The 21402-nt window shown below is 39.4% G+C and overlaps 1 protein-coding gene across 7 annotated transcripts in view; it reads left to right on the top strand.

The window, feature by feature from the left end:
• PRR16 (proline rich 16) overlaps nucleotides 1-19622 on the top strand; it is a 194757-nt gene extending 175135 nt beyond the window's left edge. For 4 of the 7 annotated variants that reach the window (XM_059175788.1, XM_059175787.1, XM_059175790.1 and 1 more), the window contains one exon: nucleotides 13579-19622. In XM_059175788.1, the coding sequence (XP_059031771.1) occupies nucleotides 13630-14334 (705 nt within the window). In that variant the 5' untranslated portion in view covers nucleotides 13579-13629 and the 3' untranslated portion in view covers nucleotides 14335-19622. The remainder of the gene's footprint in view (nucleotides 1-13578) is intronic. The other 3 variants (XM_059175784.1, XM_059175786.1, XM_059175785.1) reach the window with 2 other exon arrangements.
• Nucleotides 19623-21402: the final 1780 nt, after the last annotated feature.

Genomic DNA, 21402 nt, shown 5'->3' with positions numbered 1-21402 from the left:
ACCCAGATGTCCCTTCTTGTCTTTATTTTCTCATTAGTCAGCTATCTAAGTAATATCCCCAACACCTTTTTTAAAACTTCACCTCACGTCATTTGACTCATATTTATGGAAGATGAAGAATTAATCTTTTGTCTTTTTCCATACGTTGAAGAGATCCATCAATAACAAGTATCTCAATAGTAAAAATAGAATGAAACAATGTTAACGAACTCATAAAGAAATGAATTTAAACGTGTGTCTCTAAACCCGAACCTCCCAGAAATGAATTCAATTGAAGATATGAGTGAATTCTCATCTCGCACACCATTGTTATCAACCACACTGTCAAGTTTATTTCTTCCCCGGTTCAGTACTGTGTTACAAATTTCCAGTTATATGACCTGTTGAATGGAACTCATTATTATTTTTTTCTTGGAGCTTTCTGATTCCCTGTGTTACTTTAAAGTAATTGCTTTTTAGCGACACCAGGGTGGTACAGTCTGTTAAGCCTTGGACTCTTGGTTTCAGCTCAGGTCATGATTTCAGGATTGTGGATCCAGCTCCAGGCCAGGCTGGATGCTTAACACAGAGTCTGCTTAAGACTCTCCCTCCCTCTGCCCCTCAGCTCCCTAAAATAAATAAATAAATAAATCTTTAAAAAAAAAAAGAAGGGGCGCCTGGGTGGCTCAGTGGGTTAAGCCGCTGCCTTCGGCTCAGGTCATGGTCTCACGGTCCTGGGATCGAGTCCCGCATCGGGCTGTCTGCTCAGCGGGGAGCCTGCTTCCTCCTCTCTCTCTCTGCCTGCCTCTCTGCCTACATGTAATCTCTCTCTGTCAAATAAATAAATAAAATCTTTAAAAAAAAAAAAAAAAGAAGAAGAATTGCTTTGTAGGTCTGTGATATGAGTGTTATTCATAAGTTCTTTTATTTGCTTTCACACTTCTGTGTTACAATGTTTCTTGGCTCTAATTCTTCCTGTCTCGGATTCCATTTTACTGTGTTACAGTATGTCCTTCACTTTCGAAGAACAGCTACAAGGGATATATACACTGTTCTTGTCCCTAATATCCAAAAATATTTCAATTTTCATTTACATTGAGATGGTAATTTAGCCAAGTGTAGGAATGGGATTGAAATCACTTTAGCCAGAACCATTGAAGTTACTGGTAAAAATGTTTTTGGTTATTCATTTGTCCTGGAGAAACTGTGATGTTTATTTGATTTTCACTTCTTTCTGGGTGTCTTGGGTTTATCTGGTGGGTGATTGACTTTGTTTTTCCCTGATTAGACCTCAGATGGTGTTTTCCATCTGAAGCTCCCTTTGTATTATCAACTATGAAATTTTTTCTTTTATTGTTTCTTTGAACATTGCCATCCTACATTTCCCCTCCATTGTTCTGGAACTCCTCAATCAGTTGGAGGTCCAGGGCTGATCGTCTTGCTCTCTGTGTCCTAACTTTTCTCTTGTATTTTCCTTTAAGAGAAAATCTTGCTTTATGGTTGGGAATCTTTCTTAGATTGTATCTTCCAGCCTTCCTATTATTTTTCTTTTAATTTAATACTTATGCTTTATATTCCAAATATTTCTCTGACATCCTCTACTTTTAAAAGTAAATAGCTGTATGGTCTTATTTTATAACTGTAAGACATTCTCAACCCTCTGTAATACACTAATTAGATTTATTGCAAAGGTCTCTTTGGTTCACCAATAATGGCAGCTTCATCTTCACGATTGACTCAGCCTTCTATTTATCCAGAAATATTGTTGAGTTCCCTTATAGCTATAATCTCAGTTGTTCAATTTCCTTATAGGTAAAATCTCACTTTTTCTGCCATGCTGCTAATCTTGCTGCCCTTCAGAGAACATGAGGCCATTTGACACAGTGTTTTCCACTGTGAATTATAGTCAATCAACAACTTCACACTCTATTTTTTGCATTGATTCTCACTCCCACCCTCTCTGTATCCCACTTTCAAGTTTGAAATCCTTCTGGGATTCCATCAGTGCTTTTTCCACCTTTTTATTAATTCATCCCAGTATTTATAAAATCTCTGATCCATGTATGCCCCACTTTGGGAAAATTTTCAGAATTTATTACTGTCGTTCCCCTTTACTGTCATTTAACTATGATTTGGAGAGGAAGACACTAAGTACGTGTGATCAGTCCCTATTAAACTAGAAACATTTTTTGTAATTCTCACTGTCTCCTGTAATAACAGATGAATAGTATTTGCACAAGAGATATTTGTCAAAACCAGTTGAATACACAGAAAGCAAGACAGATTACAGTATAGCTTTATCTTGCTATTCTGTTGATGAGGCTTGACATGAATGATGGTGCTGTTTGTTTTTCTTTTTCATCTTGGTTGCTTCCAGAGAACAGAATATCCATTGCCTCTTTTATGTATATGACAAAAGCAAACAACACAATACTTCCCCAAAATATACTGTGTGCTGTCTGCAAAAGTTTCAAAAGTAATGCCTGGGTGGCTCAGTCAGTTAAGCTTCTTGCTTTGGGCTTTGTCTCAGGTCATGATTGGTCATGAAATCAACCCCAGTACTTTAAAAAGTTTCAAAAAATTAAACATTTTTAAGGAAGTTTATTGTTCCCATGTACTTCCTAACAAGAATAGTTAGATGCATATGATTTTGTTTGTTTGTGTGGTGTGTGTATGTGTTTCAGAGGTTACTATTTGACTTGAAATATTTTTCCTCCCTTTTTGCTCTATAGAATCATTGCTATTCACTAGGTGCATTGAGCCCCATATAAAAGCCTCCATTCCCCAGCCTCCTTGCCTCTAGGAAACTTAATTTTGGCTGGTGAAATGTAAGCAAACCAAATGCATCGCTCCCGAAACACCTCTTTAAACAGCCATAGTTAATCTGGGACGAGGTGGCCGAGTGGTTAAGGCGATGGACTGCTAAACAGCCATAGTTATATGCCTTTGCTCACCTTTTCTGTTCTTCCCCTTGAAATGCTTATGTGATAGCTAGAAGTCCAGCTCTGAAGTTGGACATGAAATGTAAGTCACACACTTGGCACAGCAGAGCAGAAATCTAAGCAGAGCTTGAGTCTCTGATGGCTTCAAGGTACGGCCTTATCTGTCCTAGAATATTCCAGGGCCAGCATGGTACTCTCTCAGATGCACCAAGGACAAGGAGAATGCAGAAGCATGAGCTAATACAAAAATATTAGTATGGTGTTTGGGATATCAGGGAACTAAAGCAGCAGCCAGTTGGCTAGGTCTGTAAGAAATAACGTTAAGGATGAACAGTTGGTGTAGAAATACAGAGACAGCTTCTGGAACCCAAGACTATTCTAGTCATCTCTTGGGAAGCAAGCATTTAGTGTTTACCCCCTGAGCAACTGTTCCATACTGGTCTTTGGGTGTTTTCAAATATCAAGAGAAGCCTGAGTAACTCCTGAGATTTTTTTTTTTAAAGCTCTTACAGATTTTTTTTTTTTCAAGATAAACAAGTTCCAAAGCAGAGTTAACCAAATTTGTGGAATGATCTCAGTGTTTCCACATATTATTATTATTTTTTTAATACAAGCACATTCACAAAATGATTACAAGAATTATTTGTGCAGAGCCATTCAGAGGCAGTGTATAACAAACCCTGTATTCTAGCAATGGGACAGAAAGTTGTATGATCTATGATGAACTACTTACTTTAATGCTACCAATAGGTCGGTAGCATACGTAATAGATACATAGATGAGTATAAATTAGGTCTTCAAAAATTGGTATAATATCCAAAATAGATAGGAAGTATGTGAGTTATGAACAGAAGGCCAAGGATATTGGCCACTTGTCCTCATGCTGGAAGAGCCCCACTGGTGACTCCGCTCCTCTCTGATTCATGTCTTTCAGGGAGGATCTGGCTGGGTCTGCCAGTTGCTGTCCTGTATACTGTGCTGCTGCTAGCCAGAGCTCTTGGGTCTGCCCGCACTGGGGCTCAGCCACTAACCATAGTCTGGGAGCTATGAGGAGGGGGTGTTCTCAGCTCTCTCTCTTGGGAAAAATTCCTATGGCTCCCATTCATTTCTCTTCTTAGATCTTTATAGTTGATTCCACATATTCAAAAGGTGGTGGCTCTGATAAATCAATATTAAAGACCTTAGAAGATTTCACAAACTTTTTTTATACAGATGTAAGTCAGGGCTAAATTCTTTCTTTCCTTCCACTAAGTTTGAAGCTGCCGTTCTTATAGTTGCAAATTATTACTAAGGAGACTCTAGAGGAAGATTCCCTCAAGCAGAGAGAGAGTTTTCTTTGTTTTTAAGGCAATTGAACTATATATATTGTGTGGTTTTTACTTAAACAAGATCATCAGGGTTTAGGAACATTCTAAATACATGTACAGCTGTTGACATAGACAAATAGTGGAAGATAAATATAGACTTAAACTGGCTTCCCTGTTTTGGAGAGTGTCTGAAATGTTCTCTACCCCAAGCTGTGGAGCTAGGCTCAAAAAGTCAAGAACATGGGGGGAGAGCTTACCAGGTGTCACCCATGCCTTATTTCCACCTGCCCTTTCTCTATTTCATCCATTCCTTTGTGCCTTTCTGCACCACCTGGAATTGGTGAGTGTGAACACTTTGAAAATCAGACCCGAGTTGGAAAAGCTGGGGAGGGATGGAAGTGAGGTTGAGATACGTCTTTTCTCTCAAAGTCTACTTTTGTCCACTTGGCTCTCTCAACCTATTAGAGCATGTACTCTTGCAATCACTGCTTCCGTCCAGGAAACTAAGGTGAAAATCCATGATCCTGGTCTGAGGGGAACACGTATAAATAGATAATTCCAACATATTAAGGCGATTGTAATAATAAAATAGACATTGCCACATGAGAACATAGGACAAAGAGCTCTTATTTATTATTATTTTTTTAATTCTAGGTCAGTCTGTTTGACCTGACTTTCACTCTAATGATAACCCTACATTGTCTCTGTTTTTTGTTCTTTATAGTTTAATATTTATAGAATTAATAATGAATTTTGGATTTCCACAAACAGCTTAGATCATAAAACCATGTCATTTCTGCCAAATCTGCCTCTCTTTTATGAAAATTTTGAAGGATACTCCCCAGGTATGAAAACCTGGAGCTCGTGTGATTCCTAAATCACAATTATTATTCTTAATTATTTCACAGTTGATCCACAGCTCCCTTGTATGTGATCCTAACAAAAACCTCTGAAAATCATCAAACACATCTCCTGTTCTTGTCCTTTCTTTAAATCTCTCTTTGCTTGCATTCCATGAGCAGATTCCCCTCTAGACATGAGCAGCCACAATTAGACAGATGGCTCAGTTTCATATTCGAGAGATACATTTCTCCCTTGCTTCTAATGTTAGGTGTGCATGTTCTCAGACTTAGGATTAATGTCATGCTTCTTCTCACCCCCAGATATCTGCAAACACTCTGTCCCCCTAGACCTATTTTCTTTCATTTTGTTTTCCATTTAATTCCATCTTGACTGTGGTTATGATTCCTTTAGTTGCAACATGGTACTTTGAAAGAGTTTCAGCTAAACACTGAAATGTAATTATAAGGACACAGTGTATTCCTTGTCTGGCTAATTTATTCATCTCTCACTTGGCTGAGATAGAGTCTAACTAGCCAAGTAAATAAACTTCAGCACCTTTCAATATGTTCTCCACATGGCAGCTGCAAGAATCACTTCTTTCCTTTCTTTCTAACTTTATTTAACTAGTGTTAAATATTTATTTTATTTTCAAGTTATAAAATGATTCACACAGGACAGAAAATAAATAAACTAATGTAAAACTATAACCCAGACTTAACCAATGTCAACCTTTTCTCCTAATTACTTTGCATCAATTTTAAAAAGAAATAAAGTATCTTAGCCATACGGTAGCTGCCTTTCAACATCCACTCCCCTTCCTTCTTGCCTAAATTTGATGTGTATTATTTATTTCCATATTCTGTAACATAAAGTACCCTTGTTTCTATATATCAACAGTAAAGGCAAACTGAGTAGTTGTGTTTTAACTTTGTTATACTCAACTTTCGGTTTTTTTAGATTTATCCCTATTGATACATGTAGTTCTGGTTACTTCCTTTGAACTACTTTTTGTTTTGCATACCCAAGTACTTACCAACCGATATTTAGGGTTCCAGTTTTTTGCTATGAGATAACAAACAACCTGCAAAGAACATTCCTATGCTTTTTCAACCCTGTGCACATCTGTTTGAGTTTCTCTAGAGTAGGGTAGGCTTTTTTCCTAAAATACCTGTACCATAGAGAATGTCCCCTGTCTACTTTATAGGACATTGTCAGAACTTTTCTAATAGACTGAGTGTATATTGCCTTTAGCAATGTACATACTCCCCAATTATCCACATCATCATCATCAGTTGGAATGATCAGACTGTCTTGTTTTGAATCACTTTTTAGAATGAAATGCTATTGCATCTGTCTTCACTTTGCCCTTCCTTGATTACTCATGAGATTGAGTGGAAATGAGGCATTCTGCTTGTGTCAGTTACTTTTTTACAACATTCTTCTGAGTGTGTGTGTGTGTGTGTGTGTGTGTGTAATCTCCAAATTTTGTTTCATTCGTTGTTTTAAAGATTTTTGAGAGAGAGAATGCAAGCAAAAGAGAGAGAGAGCACAACCAGGGGGAACAGCAGGCAGAAGGACAAGCAGACTCCCCACTGAGCAGGGAGCCTGATGTGGGACTCAATTCCAGAACCCTGGGATCGTGCCCTGAGCCAAAGGCAGACACTTAACTGACTGAGTCACTCAGGCGTCCCTGTCTCAGTCTTTGTATTTTGCCTCCATTAGTACAGAAACAATACTGTTTTGATGAAGAAAAATTTAGGTAGACCTTTTTGCTTAGTGTTTATGGAGCTGCATCAGGTTTCATTAGAATATTTGCCTGCTGTATCTTATTTGTGTCCATTTATATGAATGTTTCAGTGTCCTTTTTTGAATAAAGTATTGTAATCATGTTTGTTGTGATTACTAATATATTTGGGGTTATTTTTTCTCTTATGTAGTTTCTTTTCTGTTTGCTATGATATTTTTGTTTTGTTTTTTCTTATTTTCTGCCTTTTTAAAATTTAAAAGTTGCCAAATTTTTCTTTTTTTCTTTTTTTTTAAATTTTTTTACTTTTTATTTTTTATAAACATATAATATATTTTTATCCCCAGGGGTACAGGTCTGTGAATCACCAGGTTTACACACTTCACAGCACTCACCAAAGCACATACCCTCCCCACTGTCCATAACCCCACTCTCCCCCCCCCCTTTTTTTTTAAAGATTTTATTTATTTATTTGACAGACAGAGGTCACAAGCAGCAGAGAGTCCGGCAGAGAGAGAGGAGGAAGCAGGCTCCCCGCCAAGCAGAGAGCCCAATGTGGGGCTCAATCCCAGAACCCTGGGATCATGACCTGAGCCGAAGGCAGAGGCTTTAACCCACTGAGCCACCCAGGCGCCCCTTACCAAATTTTTCTTACTCAGTCTTTAAACTTTATATTATTTTGGAAATTATAAGTTTGTCTCTTAATTCAGTAATGGCCCTAAAATTTTTTCACATGCATTCTTGACTTAATGAGCCATAATCAATATCACATTGCTACTGATTTTTTACACACAAAAAAATACAGTGACCTTAAAATGTTTTAACTCTGATTGTTTCCCAATCAGATGTCATTTTTCCTACTATCTGACTTTCATGTTTTTCTCATCTCTCCAATTAGTCATCAGTACATTATTGTTTTGTAACCAATACACATTTTTATTATTTTATGATTTCTTTGCTCATCTATGCTCCTTGTATGCTAGCCCTTTCTTCTGGTTTTTTACCTTTTTCTGATTTGTCATTTATCCGTACCTTCAACACTTAGCTGTAAAAAGTACACTCTCCCAGTCTTTATATATGACAATGTTGATTTCACCCTCACATTTACAGAAGAATTCGATTATATTTTGTTAATTTCTTTCATTATGAAACATACTCTTAAATTTTCTTCAGACTTATATTGCTTGTTTGCAAATCTGTCATCCTAATTTTTGTTGCTCAATACACACTTGGTGTCCCTTGTTTTATTGCTGTAAAACTCCTATCATTACTTTTGTAGGAGAAGGAGACATTCCTTCTTTTTTTCCCGGGGTTCTTCTAGCTGGTTGAGGAATTAAATTGACATGGGACAGAGTAACAGGAGAAAAAACCCAAAGTTTTATTATCTATGCATGGAGGTCCAATAATGTAACTGAGATCCAAACCAATGACCAAGGCAGGCAGTTTTTGTACATTTTAGACAAAGAGAAAATAAATTAGTGAGGAATTGACAGGATAAAGAAAACAAAGGCTTGGGAACTCTAATTAGTAAGGAATTCTAAGCAGAATTTGGGCTGAGGTAGTAGATGAGTAAAAAAGTAACAAGAGGGCTCCTGGATGACTCAGTCAGTTGGGCATCTGCCTTTGGCTTAGGTCATGATCCTGGGGTTCTGAGATCAAGCCCCGTATCAGGCTCCCTGCTCAGCTGGGAGCCTGCTTCTCCCTCTCCTTCCTGCTCATGGTCTCTCTCACGATCTCTGTCTCTTTCTCTCTCTTAAATAAATAAAATATATGTATTTTTAAAAAGAACAAGTTTTGTTCCTATAGTTTTCTTGGCTTTAAAATTCCTATCTCTGGTGATAACATCACCTTTATCTTCCTTAGTGCATGGAGGGTACTTTTCATACAAAATATTTATTTTGTGCTTCTAGGAGGCTCAGGAGGGTGTGAGTGTCCTTGCACCAGCTGGGTCCCATGTAACTTTAACAAGAAATCATTAACATGCCATTTTGGTACGTTTGGGGCATCTACACTTTTTCTTGTTCTGTGCTCTTATGACAGCATGTCTGGGTGTGTGTTTATTTATATTTTCCTGTTTGGAGCTCTGTGTGCTTCTCTCATTAGATGATGCTTCCATTCTGAAAAATAGCAATTTATCATCTCTTTGAACAGGGCTTCTCTCCCTTCTGGAACTCTCTAGGACTCTGTGGTACTTGATCAGCACTTAGCAGGACCGTCTCACAGCCTGACCTCTCACGGTGCCCTTCAGCCCAGAGTCACCTTCCTGTGGCTTGTGCTCAGGCTCTGTCTTCTGTCAGAAGAACTTTATCAGGCCCTTCCCTGAGCAGCCTTTGGAATCACTCCTCTTCTACCATTTAAGAGCCATTCATACTTCAGAGAGGTTTTGCTGACTTTTTTTTTCTTTCTATAAAGTCTTTATTTGTCTGTTATGAATAATTGTTTTTTGTGGTTATCCCAAATGATTTTGTAAATTTCATAATTTTTATATGCCTGACTAGTATCCGTGAAATATCAAAAGAAACAAATGCCCATCCAAAGAAACTAATGGGCATACTGAAAGGCTCTGATTAAATTGATTATTTTCAGGAATAAAAGTAACTATATCCTCTTTCATTAGTTGGATGGTGGTTTGGTGAAATTTTTATACTTTTAATGGTTTTTGGTTTTCCATGATGTTTTCTTAGCAACATTCTACCAAATTACAGCTTTCCAAAAGTTGTAGTTTTGTGTATAAATCTTTAGTATGATTTTTGCTGACTTTTTGATGGGCTGTTTTTATTCTCCTCTTACAGTATCTCGGTCTGTTATTCAGAGCTCCTAGAAAATGTGTACTTTTACAGTTATTGGTTTGAGTATCTAATTCATACCAGGTCCTTCCACTGGATTCCCTCCTCCACGAGGACTTTTCAGTTGACCTTTATAAAGTCCACAAGTCTGAACTCTGGAGGTCCACTTATATGCAGATATCTTTCTAAAAATACAATACTGTAAGGTACTTTCTCTTCCTTATGATTTCCTTAATAGCATTTTCTTTTCTTTAGTTTTCTTTATGGTAATAGTACAGGAGATAATGCATACAGCATACACAATTGATGTTCGTCAACTCTTTCTATTATCAGTGAACAGTCCAGTGAACAGTTAGTGGTTAAGTTTTGGGGGTTCAACAGAGATATAGCTTTGCATAGTAGAAGCAGCACCCCTAAGCATTGTGTCATGTAAGGGTCAACTGTATTTTGTCTGTTTTAGTTTTTCATTTACTAGGCACTTGGGAAATAACAACAAGGAGACTAAAACCCACCAGCAGCTATAGAACTGCATGGGAGGTCCAGGCAATACTGATTCGTCTCTGAGCAGCAGCCTCCCTCCCTTGAGAGTGGACCAGCTTTCTCTTCTTCCCTGTAGATATGTAATGTGATATAAGGCTCAGGGTAAAGAGTCTCTCCAGGTGAGATCGTGCACAGTAAGGTGAGCCTGGACCATCCCCCATCTCTCACATTCTTCCTGTGTCCTCCCACTTTAATTTCTAGGATGTCTGGGCTAGAGCTCTAGACTGTTCCATCAGACTAGATCATTTCTGGATAAATCTCTTTCTCCCTATTTTATTCTAGAATAACTGATCAGATGTGACTTTGCAAAGTAACAACTTCAAAACTCAAATGAGAAAGAACACGTTTTCATTCATTCTTTTTTGTTTGTGTTTTTTTTGTTGTTCACTCTCAAACTAAAAAAGTAGCCTTCAGTGCATTTATTTAACAAATATTTATTGAGCCCCTTTTAATTGTCATTCACCACTTTAGGACTTTATGTCACAGTAGTACCAACAAACATGGTCTCTGATCTCACCGAAATGAGAGTATAGAGGGGAAAGACTATTCCAGGACTTTTCCTACTCTCTAAACAATCACAACGTATGCAAATGCTTTCAGTGAAAGAAATAAAGTTCCCTGTGAATATTTAACAATTTCACCTGACCCACATGGGAAATTGCTGGAGAACAGGGAAGGCTGAGGTCATGAGGGACTCCTGAGCTAAGGCTTTAAGTCAACAAAGAGGAGGCGTCAAAGCATTTCAAGAAGAAAAATTGGTATGTGAAAATGTCCTATGGCAGGAAACAGATTGACAATTCTGAGGGTCTATAAGAAGAACCAGGAAGTTTGAGAACAGAAGAGCAAAGGGAAATTTATTAGAGCTGAGGATGGAGAGTCATTTGAGGAGAGAAAGTAATGTGCTGACTGGGTCTGGCTAAAAAGGGCCAATTGTTCTATTTTCAGAAATTTTGTGTGAGCCTGCTGCTAAATAACCATTATCAAAAACCAAACTATAGAATCACTGAACTCTACTTCTGAAACCAATGATTTGCTGTATGTTAATTGAATTGAAAAAAATTAAATTTGTATATATATATGTGTGTGTGTGTGTGTATATATATATATATATATATATATACTCATATTAAGTAAATTACATTAAATACAAGGCTTTCTAATTGTTCTCAGTCATTCTTAATCATTTTACTACATTCTACCATTATCTGTGCCCCTGAGTTTATTTTTACTGATTCTACTGGCCTGTAGAAGCATCTCTGCTGCTATGTCAGTGAACATTTCTTCTCAATCTCAAATGCAGTGATGTCATATTCGCTAACTTGAAATTGATCACCGTGGGAGTTTACACCAAAGAAATTGGCAAACTTTTTGAATCAAAACTCCCTTACACCTCTAAGAACCAGTTTTAAACATTTACCAGCTCAACACTGAGGGAAACTATACACGACTTTGGAGACGGTGTTAAGAATTGATCTTTATCACAGGAGAAATGAACAGGCACTGAAAGGTTTTGAGCAGGGAGTTGATGCCAAGAGCACATTTCTGTTTTAGAAAATCACTGACACAACAGAATTGAAAGAGGGACCCTGTGGTAAATAATGGTGGCTCAAAGAAATGCAGAGAAGTGGGTTTTATATATATATAATGCTGAAATTAGAAGGCTGAGCTCTGGTGACAGTAGCAAGAAGCAATCCCTTAAGACCCTCATGAGCAAGAAGTAAAATCTCTCCATCCTCCCTACCATTCTGGATGCCGATAATGTTTTCATTTTGAGTCCAATTCTGCCACCATGTGTCAAAGAGCCAGCTTCACAGTGGAACACACTGAGACCTGAAGACGGAGAGACAAATCTGCATATGGAAACGTGAAATGAAAGGACTATAGATAAATAAACTGTTTTAAAATGATCTGTTACTTTCCCTTCTTTGTATATGGGTAATCGTGACTTTTTGGCAACCTTGAGCATGGTCTGCAAGATCTCTGCCTGAGGGAGGGTGAATGAGTGTGTTCTGATATCCAGCATTTGAGCTGAGGCTTGCTTCCTTCCAGCAAGCTGCCTCCTGGCCATGATGAACAGGACAGAGACCCTCAGGCAAGCCTGTTAGGGGTGATGCCAGCGTCCTTCCATGAGCAGCTTTAGCATCATGACTCTTCAGTCCTATCTCCCTCCTTCTCATCTATTCTCCTTCATTAGGGCCAGCCACACTGGATTCCCCGCCTCTGCCTGGTGTCTGCAACAGATCTTGAGATGCTGTGACTCGGATCCCTCTCCCAAGTGATGGCAGACATCTGCTGTGCAAGTTCTTGGGGCCAAGAGAATTTTCTGCCCCTTTCCCCAAAATCAGACAGCTGCGGCTTCTCCCCTTTCTCAGAAGCAGGAGACTGTTGCCATTCCCTTAAAGCTTACACGTTGTGTTTTATAAAGGATGAAGATCTGGGAAGTCCCTGGGGTTTTATGCCTATGTGCCCAGGGATGGGGTGGGGTGGAGGGTGGAGTCTCCCCCAGACTTATTCATTCCATTCTCTGCCCTGCACTCCTCAGCACCCAACAGCAGAGGCTCACGGAACAGAAACATGAGTGAGGACAGACAGCATTGTGCCTAGGCTCCTGGGAATTCTAAATTGTCATATTTATTGATTAAAGTTCTAGCTGTTTCCTCACTTTGGTGGAGGCTGTCTATTCCCTATGACTTGCCAAAGGTGCAAGTCATGTGCCCTTTCTATCCTCAGAGGCCTGGAGACTTTTTGCAGCTCAGCTGGGTGGGTATCCTTGCGATTCTCCATTCTCTGATCATCTCAAGAAAAGTTAGAGTTGGGGTGCCTGGGTAGCTCAGTAGTGGGTTAAAACCTCTGCCTTTGGCTCAAGTCATGATCCCAGGGTCCTGTAATTGAGCCCCACATCGGGCTTTCTGCTCAGCGGGGAGCCTGCTTTCTCCTCTCTCTTTCTGCCTGCCTTTCTGTAGTGATTTCTGTCAAATAAATAAATAAAATCTTAATTAAAAAAAAAGAAAGAAAAGTTAGGGTGTTGCAGAGTATTTGGCTTTTCTCATTTTTCACGTGAGATTAATGTTCTCTTGTAGTTTTCTACAGGCTGAGCCCCTAGGGAAAGCCACCACCCCTTGTTTTTAAAAAATCATTTCTGTTTCTGTATCAGGGTCTTATCTTTGGTGGGTTCAGCAGAGCCAGAAAGAGAAGGTATATGTAATTCGTATATTATGATCTAGGTACATGACAACATTAGGTTATCAAATAGTCCACACACCTCTCGAGGCCATTCTGTCAATGTATGGAATGGAAACACTTTCCAACCATGGAGTCAAGGATGTAGTGTGAGTCAAGGTTCCCTGAGCAGATTTCCAGCTCAACAGGGAGACATTGTTCCTGGTCTGTTTGGCTCTGGGTCATTGTTAACGCAGTTACCTTGTCCTTTCCACCAGGTGGTTGACCAGATTGATACCCTGACCTCCGACCTCCAGCTGGAGGATGAGATGACCGACAGCTCCAAAACAGACACCCTGAACAGTAGCTCCAGTGGCACGACCGCCTCCAGCATCGAGAAGATCAAAGTGCAGGCCAACGCACCCCTCATCAAACCCCCAGCGCACCCGTCTGCGATCCTCACCGTCCTGAGAAAGCCAAACCCTCCGCCGCCTCCCCCGCGGTTGACCCCGGTCAAGTGTGAAGACCCCCCGAGAGGGGTGCCTGTGGCCAATACCCTGAAGACCAATGGCACTCTCCTGCGAAACGGAGGCTTCCCCGGGGCACCGAACAAAATTCCAAACGGAGACATCTGCTGCCTACCCCCCAGTACCTTGGACAAGGCTCCCGTGCAGCCTCTGACGCACAGACCTGACAAAGACAGGTGTCCCCAGGCAGGGCCTCGGGAACGAGTTCGGTTTAATGAAAAAGTGCAGTACCATGGCTATTGTCCCGACTGTGACGCCCGGTATAACATAAAAAACAGGGAGGTCCATTTACACAGCGAACCTGTCCACCCACCGGGGAAGTTTCCTCACCCAGGCCCTCCCCTCCCTCCTCCGCCCCACCTCCCTCCTTTTCCGCTGGAAAACGGGGGGCTGGGAATAAGCCACAGTAACAGCTTCCCCCCTCTCAGACCTGCAACTGTGCCTCCTCCCACTGCACCAAAACCACAGAAGACGATCTTGAGGAAATCAACCACTACAACAGTGTGATGTATGCCATTTCCAAAACCTTTTCGTTTTTTTTGTTTGTTTGTTTGTTTTTGTTTTTGTTTTTTAATTTCTATACTATAAACATAAAATAATAAGTAATGAGCACTTTCTACTCAAGCAATAAAAAGCCCAAATATATTAATCCTGCATTCAGCAAAGTGGCATAAAAACCACCTGGTAAGTATGCACTATGTCATTTATATCCCGGGTACACGGTGTTTAAAACAGTTGCAACATCAGAAACCACAGAACCATGAAAAAGCTGCGTTTTTTGTTTCTTGCACCCGACCTCGGAGAAACAGTGGCCTGTAGATTTCAAATGGTTTGATTTACCATCAGAGGTGGAATTAGATTCATTTTATTCATGCCTAACTCATCTATGCACTAATAACATGTCACCCTCCTAACTTTGGCCTGATGCTTTTTAGGAAGAAATTTTAATACCGAAGGACTATTTTATTATTTTTTCTAAAGATGTTTGTCACTAGTTTTACATTATGAAATGCCGAGAACAGTACCAAAAAGTTTATTTTCTATACTATCCAATAATGATTATATGTTTCCCCTATATATGTAATGAAAGATTTTTGTCTGTGGAAATATCATACGTCAATAAACGACAGTACCTAATGGCAAAAGCACGCGTTCCTCAGAGCGGAAATGAAGCAGTGGTTCATTGAATCCTGTGTGAATATTCATCAAAATGGGTAGCTACTCTGAAAAAGTTTGGAGAAGATTACAGTGAGTATCCAGCAGCAGTTTCTAAATCAAATATCATTATCAGGTCATAAGTAGTATTTCCACATTATCATGTTATGCCTTGTGGTACGCCAAGGCCATATATTGAAGGTCTCATTGACCCAATACATGGCCAAACCCTTGAGATCCTCCTCACACTCCGCGTCCCCCCCAGTCACACCATAAACCAGAACACTGAAGCAGTGGGATGATCTGCCTCCTTCAACAGCAAGTTCTCTGCCTCCCCAAGGGAATTCCCATTTATAAGAGAATCATAGCGGAAAATAAAGATGCTTCTGGAATAGGACATTCTTAGTATCAGCCTTAACGCTGTTTCCCCTCACAGTTGAAATATGCCAGGGATCTTTGTTATTGTATAGAAGCAAGAGAAGACATCCTTTCCTCCTAACATCTTACAAAGGTCCTTCTCTTAAGGCTAACTTGCCAGCTTATGTCACTTACCCACCCGTGGATCAAGTTCACTTCCCAACTACTGTGATTTGGACAGATTGCGTATTTTGTTTTGGAACTAGAGAGGAGTTCATCTGTCCTAGAATCGTGATGACAAGTGCATACTGAACAAAAGTTGTTCATTAATTGGCAAGAGGAGAGGGAGTTCTCTTTGGTGAAATTTGGTTTATTGAACAGCTTAATAAAAAAAAGATACTATAATTTTGGGACTATTTGGCTTTTGATCTCAAAAGTTTAATTTTTGTTGCTACAAGGAGGCTGTCTTGTTTCTTTGTTGCCTTTTTCAAGCCATATGATGGTAATCTGGAATACTGTTTTTCAACAACTTCTTATTAAAAAATGGTAATGTCCTTTAGGCAGAATAACAGAGGGAAAATGACTTTTTGAAGGAATAATTAAAAGAGTGAAAAAACAGAGATGTCATGTTACAAATTTACTCAGCATGATTTCGTTCCTGTGTGTATTGGCTGTGAAGATAACGCAAGCACTATAAATCCTTTTTTTTTTTTTCAGAAAGTTACAGAATAAGACCAATAATAGAGAAGAGCCACAATCTCAAATATATTAATTATGTGATAACCATATTTAATAAATCTGACCCAAGTAAACACAGAATTGACTTTCCTAATACCAAGCTAATATATTCTTAATTTTTTCATGCATTCATTTAGACTTATTAAGAAACCCAAACTTTCATCATTTTCTAGATTTTAGTAATGACTTTCATTCAAATGTGCAGCCAGTGTCAGACCATATGGTATCACGAACAGTCTTGGAAGACACGCAGCTTTCTCCCTTCATCTCATCTTCCTTTCACAGCAAGTTACCATGACCTAATAATTAGCTTTTCGTTTGAAATGTTGACCCCTGTCAATGTCGGGGAGCCAGTCTGGATCTCAAGGTAAGAACTTCCTAGCGACCACAAATCACTCACAGAGCAAGTAACTCAATTACAATGAAGTGGGTTGAATAAGCTGACTAATTCAAGCCGACGGAAGAAGGACCTTGAACCAGGTGCTTAGTCACAACCTGTGAGGCTCAAATTCATCTCCCATTCTCAAAGTAGAGTCAAAGGTGCCCCACGAACAACCATCTTTTTAAGCGTCATTGTTGACATTGCTAAAAATGGCAGTACCTGTTCTCATTCAATACTTGTCCAAGCAGCTTTTGGCCTAAAAGGCCAAGTTAAATCCTAACCTAAAAGAATTAAGAGGGGATGAACTTCTCTTATTGGTTTATTAAATACTCAGATTCAATGTTAGATTATATCAGTGTTGGGACTTTCTTTTAAGTTTATTTATTCCATTATTTCATTTTTTTCTTCTTCCATTAAGGTTTGAAATACATTGGGTCAATAAGGTTCTTTTCATTTTGCTTTCTTTTTCCCTGGCAGATCACTTTGAAACATTCACCGGAACGTATGTTTTTAAATAGACATAAACTTGTAAAACAGGGAATGCAACTAACTGAGGGCAACATAATAAACTTTAAAATTAAAGTGTTGCAGGTGGCCTTGCCACTTCTGTCATCAGCCAACATGGCTTTCAAAATTCTAATTATCTAATGCAGGCTCTGTACATCGGCCATTAAATTATTGTAAAACATGGTTCATGGTTGCTCTTCCCAAATATCCCAAAGCAAACCCTTTGGGACAGTTCTTTTTCCCACTGTGCATTTGAAGACTTACATGACCAAGCAGAGTGAGCACCACTGAGTTAGCCTCTATCCTCTTTGGAAGGTGATGTTCCTACAAAATGTCCAAAATGTTCCTACAAAATGTTCAAGGATAAGGCTGCCTGTGGCAACATTCATTTGAGTGAAAGGTAGAACGTGGACTTTTTTTTTTTTTGAGTAGCATCTCTTAATTAAATTGGAAAAGGAAAGCATTTCTCTTGCTAGTTTAAACAACGATGATCCCATTTGGGGAATGGGAGGTTATTGTATCTTGTCTGTTGAAAGGCGAAAAGAAAAGAAAAACTGACCAAAGTTTTCTTCCGTCCCCTAGCAGTGACAGCAGTTATAGAAGGAGATAAAACTGATATTCTTTTTAGGATATGCTTAAGTTAAATTTAAAGTATCTGCTCAGAAATACTGGGCATGCAGAAAGAAAAAATCCCCACTCTTTCAATTTGTTGTTATTATATTCATACCTTCCCTCATTAGCTTAACATCATTCTAGGGGAAAAAATGAGTGGTATTAACTGAAGTGGTTTAATTAACCTAAAAATTCTTGTGTTTGAATTATGTCTGCATCTAATTATTTAATGAATAAAGGAATAGGGCACTGTATTATAGGACTTTCTTTGGACAGACCAATAGTTGCCTTTAGCATTACCAAGAGCAGTAGCTATGCACCGTCTTTGAAACTATGCAAGACCTTTTATCTACAGATTCTAATTATGTAGTTCTTTTTGGATGCTCTGTGAAGAAAAGCCTGAGTAGGTTCACATGCATTCGCGCTGGGAATGATGTAATCAAGTCATGAGTCACTGTCTGGACTGAACTTTTTCCGTGGAATACATGCACGACTGCAACGTCAAGTCTTCTACTTGTCCCAGTTCCGTTCTTTCTCCTGACTCTGTTGGTAGCACCTTTTGCTCTAAAGTACACCCACATCTGTAGCAGGAGTTTGCAGTGTAATGTACTTTGGTATGTACTGATGATTTCTAAGTGAGGAAATGATTTACGAGAATAAAGTTGCATTAAAAACCTACATCACGAAAAAAAAAAAAAAAAAAACACATCACGAAATTAGATAAAGTGCACAGAATCTGACACTTACTAGACGCTATCACTGAATCACATGACATTTTCCAGGTCAGTCCATAAGTGGGATGGTGCATTTAAATGTTTCGGCTAAGCATGTGGGAGTTTTAGAATCCTTCAAGTTGCTCAATTCTGAAATAATGGCAGATGTGATGCCCATTAGGGTACACAACAGTGTGGAACATAAAACCACTGTTAGCCACCTCGTCTTGGAGCAGCAATGATGAAGGGTGTCATTTTTGTGAAGCCCTTGGATCTATCATTCCAGTCTTTTGGGGAAAACTAAAGTGGAACATAAGCCCTGCAAATAACCCTCCCTGTTAAATCAACATGTGGTATAGACTTGTGCACAGGCCATGGGAAAACAAGGTGGAAATCTTGCTTATCACATTGACTTCTAGATTGATCAAGGATAGGTAAGCTAATATTATTAACTATTTTTCTGAAACTCTGCATATGTTAGAGTTCCTCCAAGTTCCCCTATGAATGTAAAAAATAGATATTACCCTGATCTACAAGTGAAGGAATCCAGGACCTCAGTTTCAGTATTTTGCCAAAATCAAAATCAACCCCTGGGTAAGTGACTGGGCTGGCATTTGTGGTTTTTGTTTTGTTTTGTTTTGTTTTATGTTTTTTTTTTTTAAACACCTTGACTCCCCATAATTTTCCCCCGTAAAGTTGCTACTTAATTGTGTTCTTCATAGTCCTGAACTTTGCAAATCTTTCTTTTATTCTGAGTAGTTATTTTGACGTCTGAAAGGGGTTACCTAACGTTATTTTGGCATTCTTAATATGTTTGATCTTTGCAGAATATAAAAGGGATTTCAGGCAATTTAGGAACCATCTAAAGTGAATGAGCTGCTGAATAATGCCAGTCTCATTTTCTTATGGATTATACCAGCAACTTCACCTTTCAGGGGGTTTTTTTCCCCCTTTAAGTTCAAAGGCTGTCTATTATTTTAGTTTCTTTGCCTAAGAGGTTCTGATTCCATAGTATTAATGCCTTTTGACCCTGAATGTGTCACTTTCATTACTGGTATTTCTTTTGTGAATTTCATCTATTAATATTGACCCCTAAGCTAAAAATAGCAATTGATCCATTCTGGAGAACCACTAAAGGACCAGTGCATTAGAGCTCTCTTTAGTAAAAGACTTTCCATCCTCTTGTTACTATACTAAAAATATGATTTTCCACTGTTTGATAATGTAGTTGTCAATTCTCCTGACCCCCACAGGGAATTTTGGACCGGCTAAATAAAACAATCATGGGCCCTGCGGTGGTTTAGGGTTGATCTTGACAAGATACATCCTATCTAATCCTTGTCAAGGACTGACTTTGTGCCATTCTTCTGTGTTTTGTGTATATTATTTTTCCTTCATACCGCCCTTTTCCCCCATAGCAACCCAATGTCACAGACACTGTTATAAACTACATTTTGCAAATGAAACTGTGGTACCAGAAAGGGGCTGCCCAACATGGTAGAGCCGAGAAGTGGCCAAGACAGAATTGTAAAGCAGGCACTTAGCCCCCATGGCCCAGTTCTCCACCACCTTTCAGAACTGCCTAGAGCATAAGCCTTGCATTGTGCATGGGTCACCTGTGCAGGTGAAGGTCACCATGTCACTGGAACTAGTCTGAAGCTGTCAAAAGGTGGCCCATGAGAAAAACACAAGTGTATTTCTGTATAAGTCAAGATAGTGTAGGCCATGGCGTGGGAGCAAAAAACTCTAGTATCTTAGAGGGACCTGAATTATTTCTTGTTCACTCTAAGTTCATCTTGAGTCCAGGAGACTCTCCAGGTAGTCATTTGGCAATATGGGCTGTGCTGGATGTGTAGAACCACCATCTGGTCAACAGAGGATGGGGTTACTGGAGTCTTCCCTGTGCGTTTACCTTAGCCGCTGTACATGTCATTGGTCAAGTCCCCATGTGCCCTAGAAAGGAAAGGAGAGCTGCCTATCCATGGGTACAAGTCATGCTTACCACCATTCCTAAGAGGTAATTTTTTGGTGTCTAATTTGAATAGATTACAGATTATTATAGACACTCCTTTTCCTTTCGAATCACTTGATGTTCATTTAGTGTCCTCATAAATTAGGATGACATCTGATTTTAAACAAAGATGGAGAGAAAAGAAGTGAATTTAACAACTAAAGCCTTAGTGGAGGGAATTGACAACATTTTCTGAGATGAGAGGTAAGTGAGCCCTATTGTCTTCAGCTACCGCATCTGCGCTCTATCTGAGGCTGCTCATCTACTTACAGTTTGTAGTGGAGCCTTTTAGATCACGCACTGACTTTTCAGTAGTCAAATTTCTAAAGATCTTTTCTTAGTAAATTAGGTGGCTATATGAATAATTATCCCTAGGAGAATAGATAAACCTAATCTGAAGACACTTAGTCATCCAAGACAGGTTAAAGAAATAGGAAAACTGTACTACAGAAATTTAGGTCACTGATGGTATAAATTACGACAATATGTATACTATTCATTTATGCCGAATTCATACTATTCGTTTAGGATAAAAATGTAAACTCGAAGGCAGAACGTCTGGATTGGAGTCTCAATCCCCGCCCCCCCCCCCCCCCCCCCCCCCCCCCCCCCCGCTCCCAAGCGGTCTGGGTCAAATTGCAAAGCTGGGTCTCGGGCTTGCTTTCAAATGGAGATAATGGTGTCCCTCTTTTCGATGCCCCAGGGCTCTTGAATCTTTATCCTCTTTTCTTTGGATCTTAGGGGCTCACCTAATCCTGTTTTTACTTCTGAGGGGCAAGGATGATAATATCAACAAGAGGATACCGCCATTTGCAAATGAACTTGTAAGACAACAGGACCACATTCTTAAGCTCTTTGATAGGCAGCAAGGCTGAAATGTAAAACAGACAAAGCCCCACCGACAGGTGGCTTCAGGTTGTGAAAAGCTACAGAATAGGCAGAGTTACCAAAGTGTTCGACCTCCTTCTTTGCAAATGTCATTTATTTGTCTCAACTCCAACTCCTTAGTTCCTGTCTCTCTTGCAGTCCCCCAAATAGAAGGGATGTGCCTTTTCCTTGCTTTCTTTCGTCCGTCCCTTCACGTGGTCCTGGAGCTCTAC

This window comes from Mustela lutreola, chromosome 5, assembly GCF_030435805.1.
Source record: "Mustela lutreola isolate mMusLut2 chromosome 5, mMusLut2.pri, whole genome shotgun sequence".
Lineage (NCBI taxonomy): Eukaryota > Metazoa > Chordata > Mammalia > Carnivora > Mustelidae > Mustela > Mustela lutreola.
The sequence above is the reverse complement of the archived record's forward strand: the minus strand, read 5'-3'. Positions and strand labels throughout refer to the sequence as shown.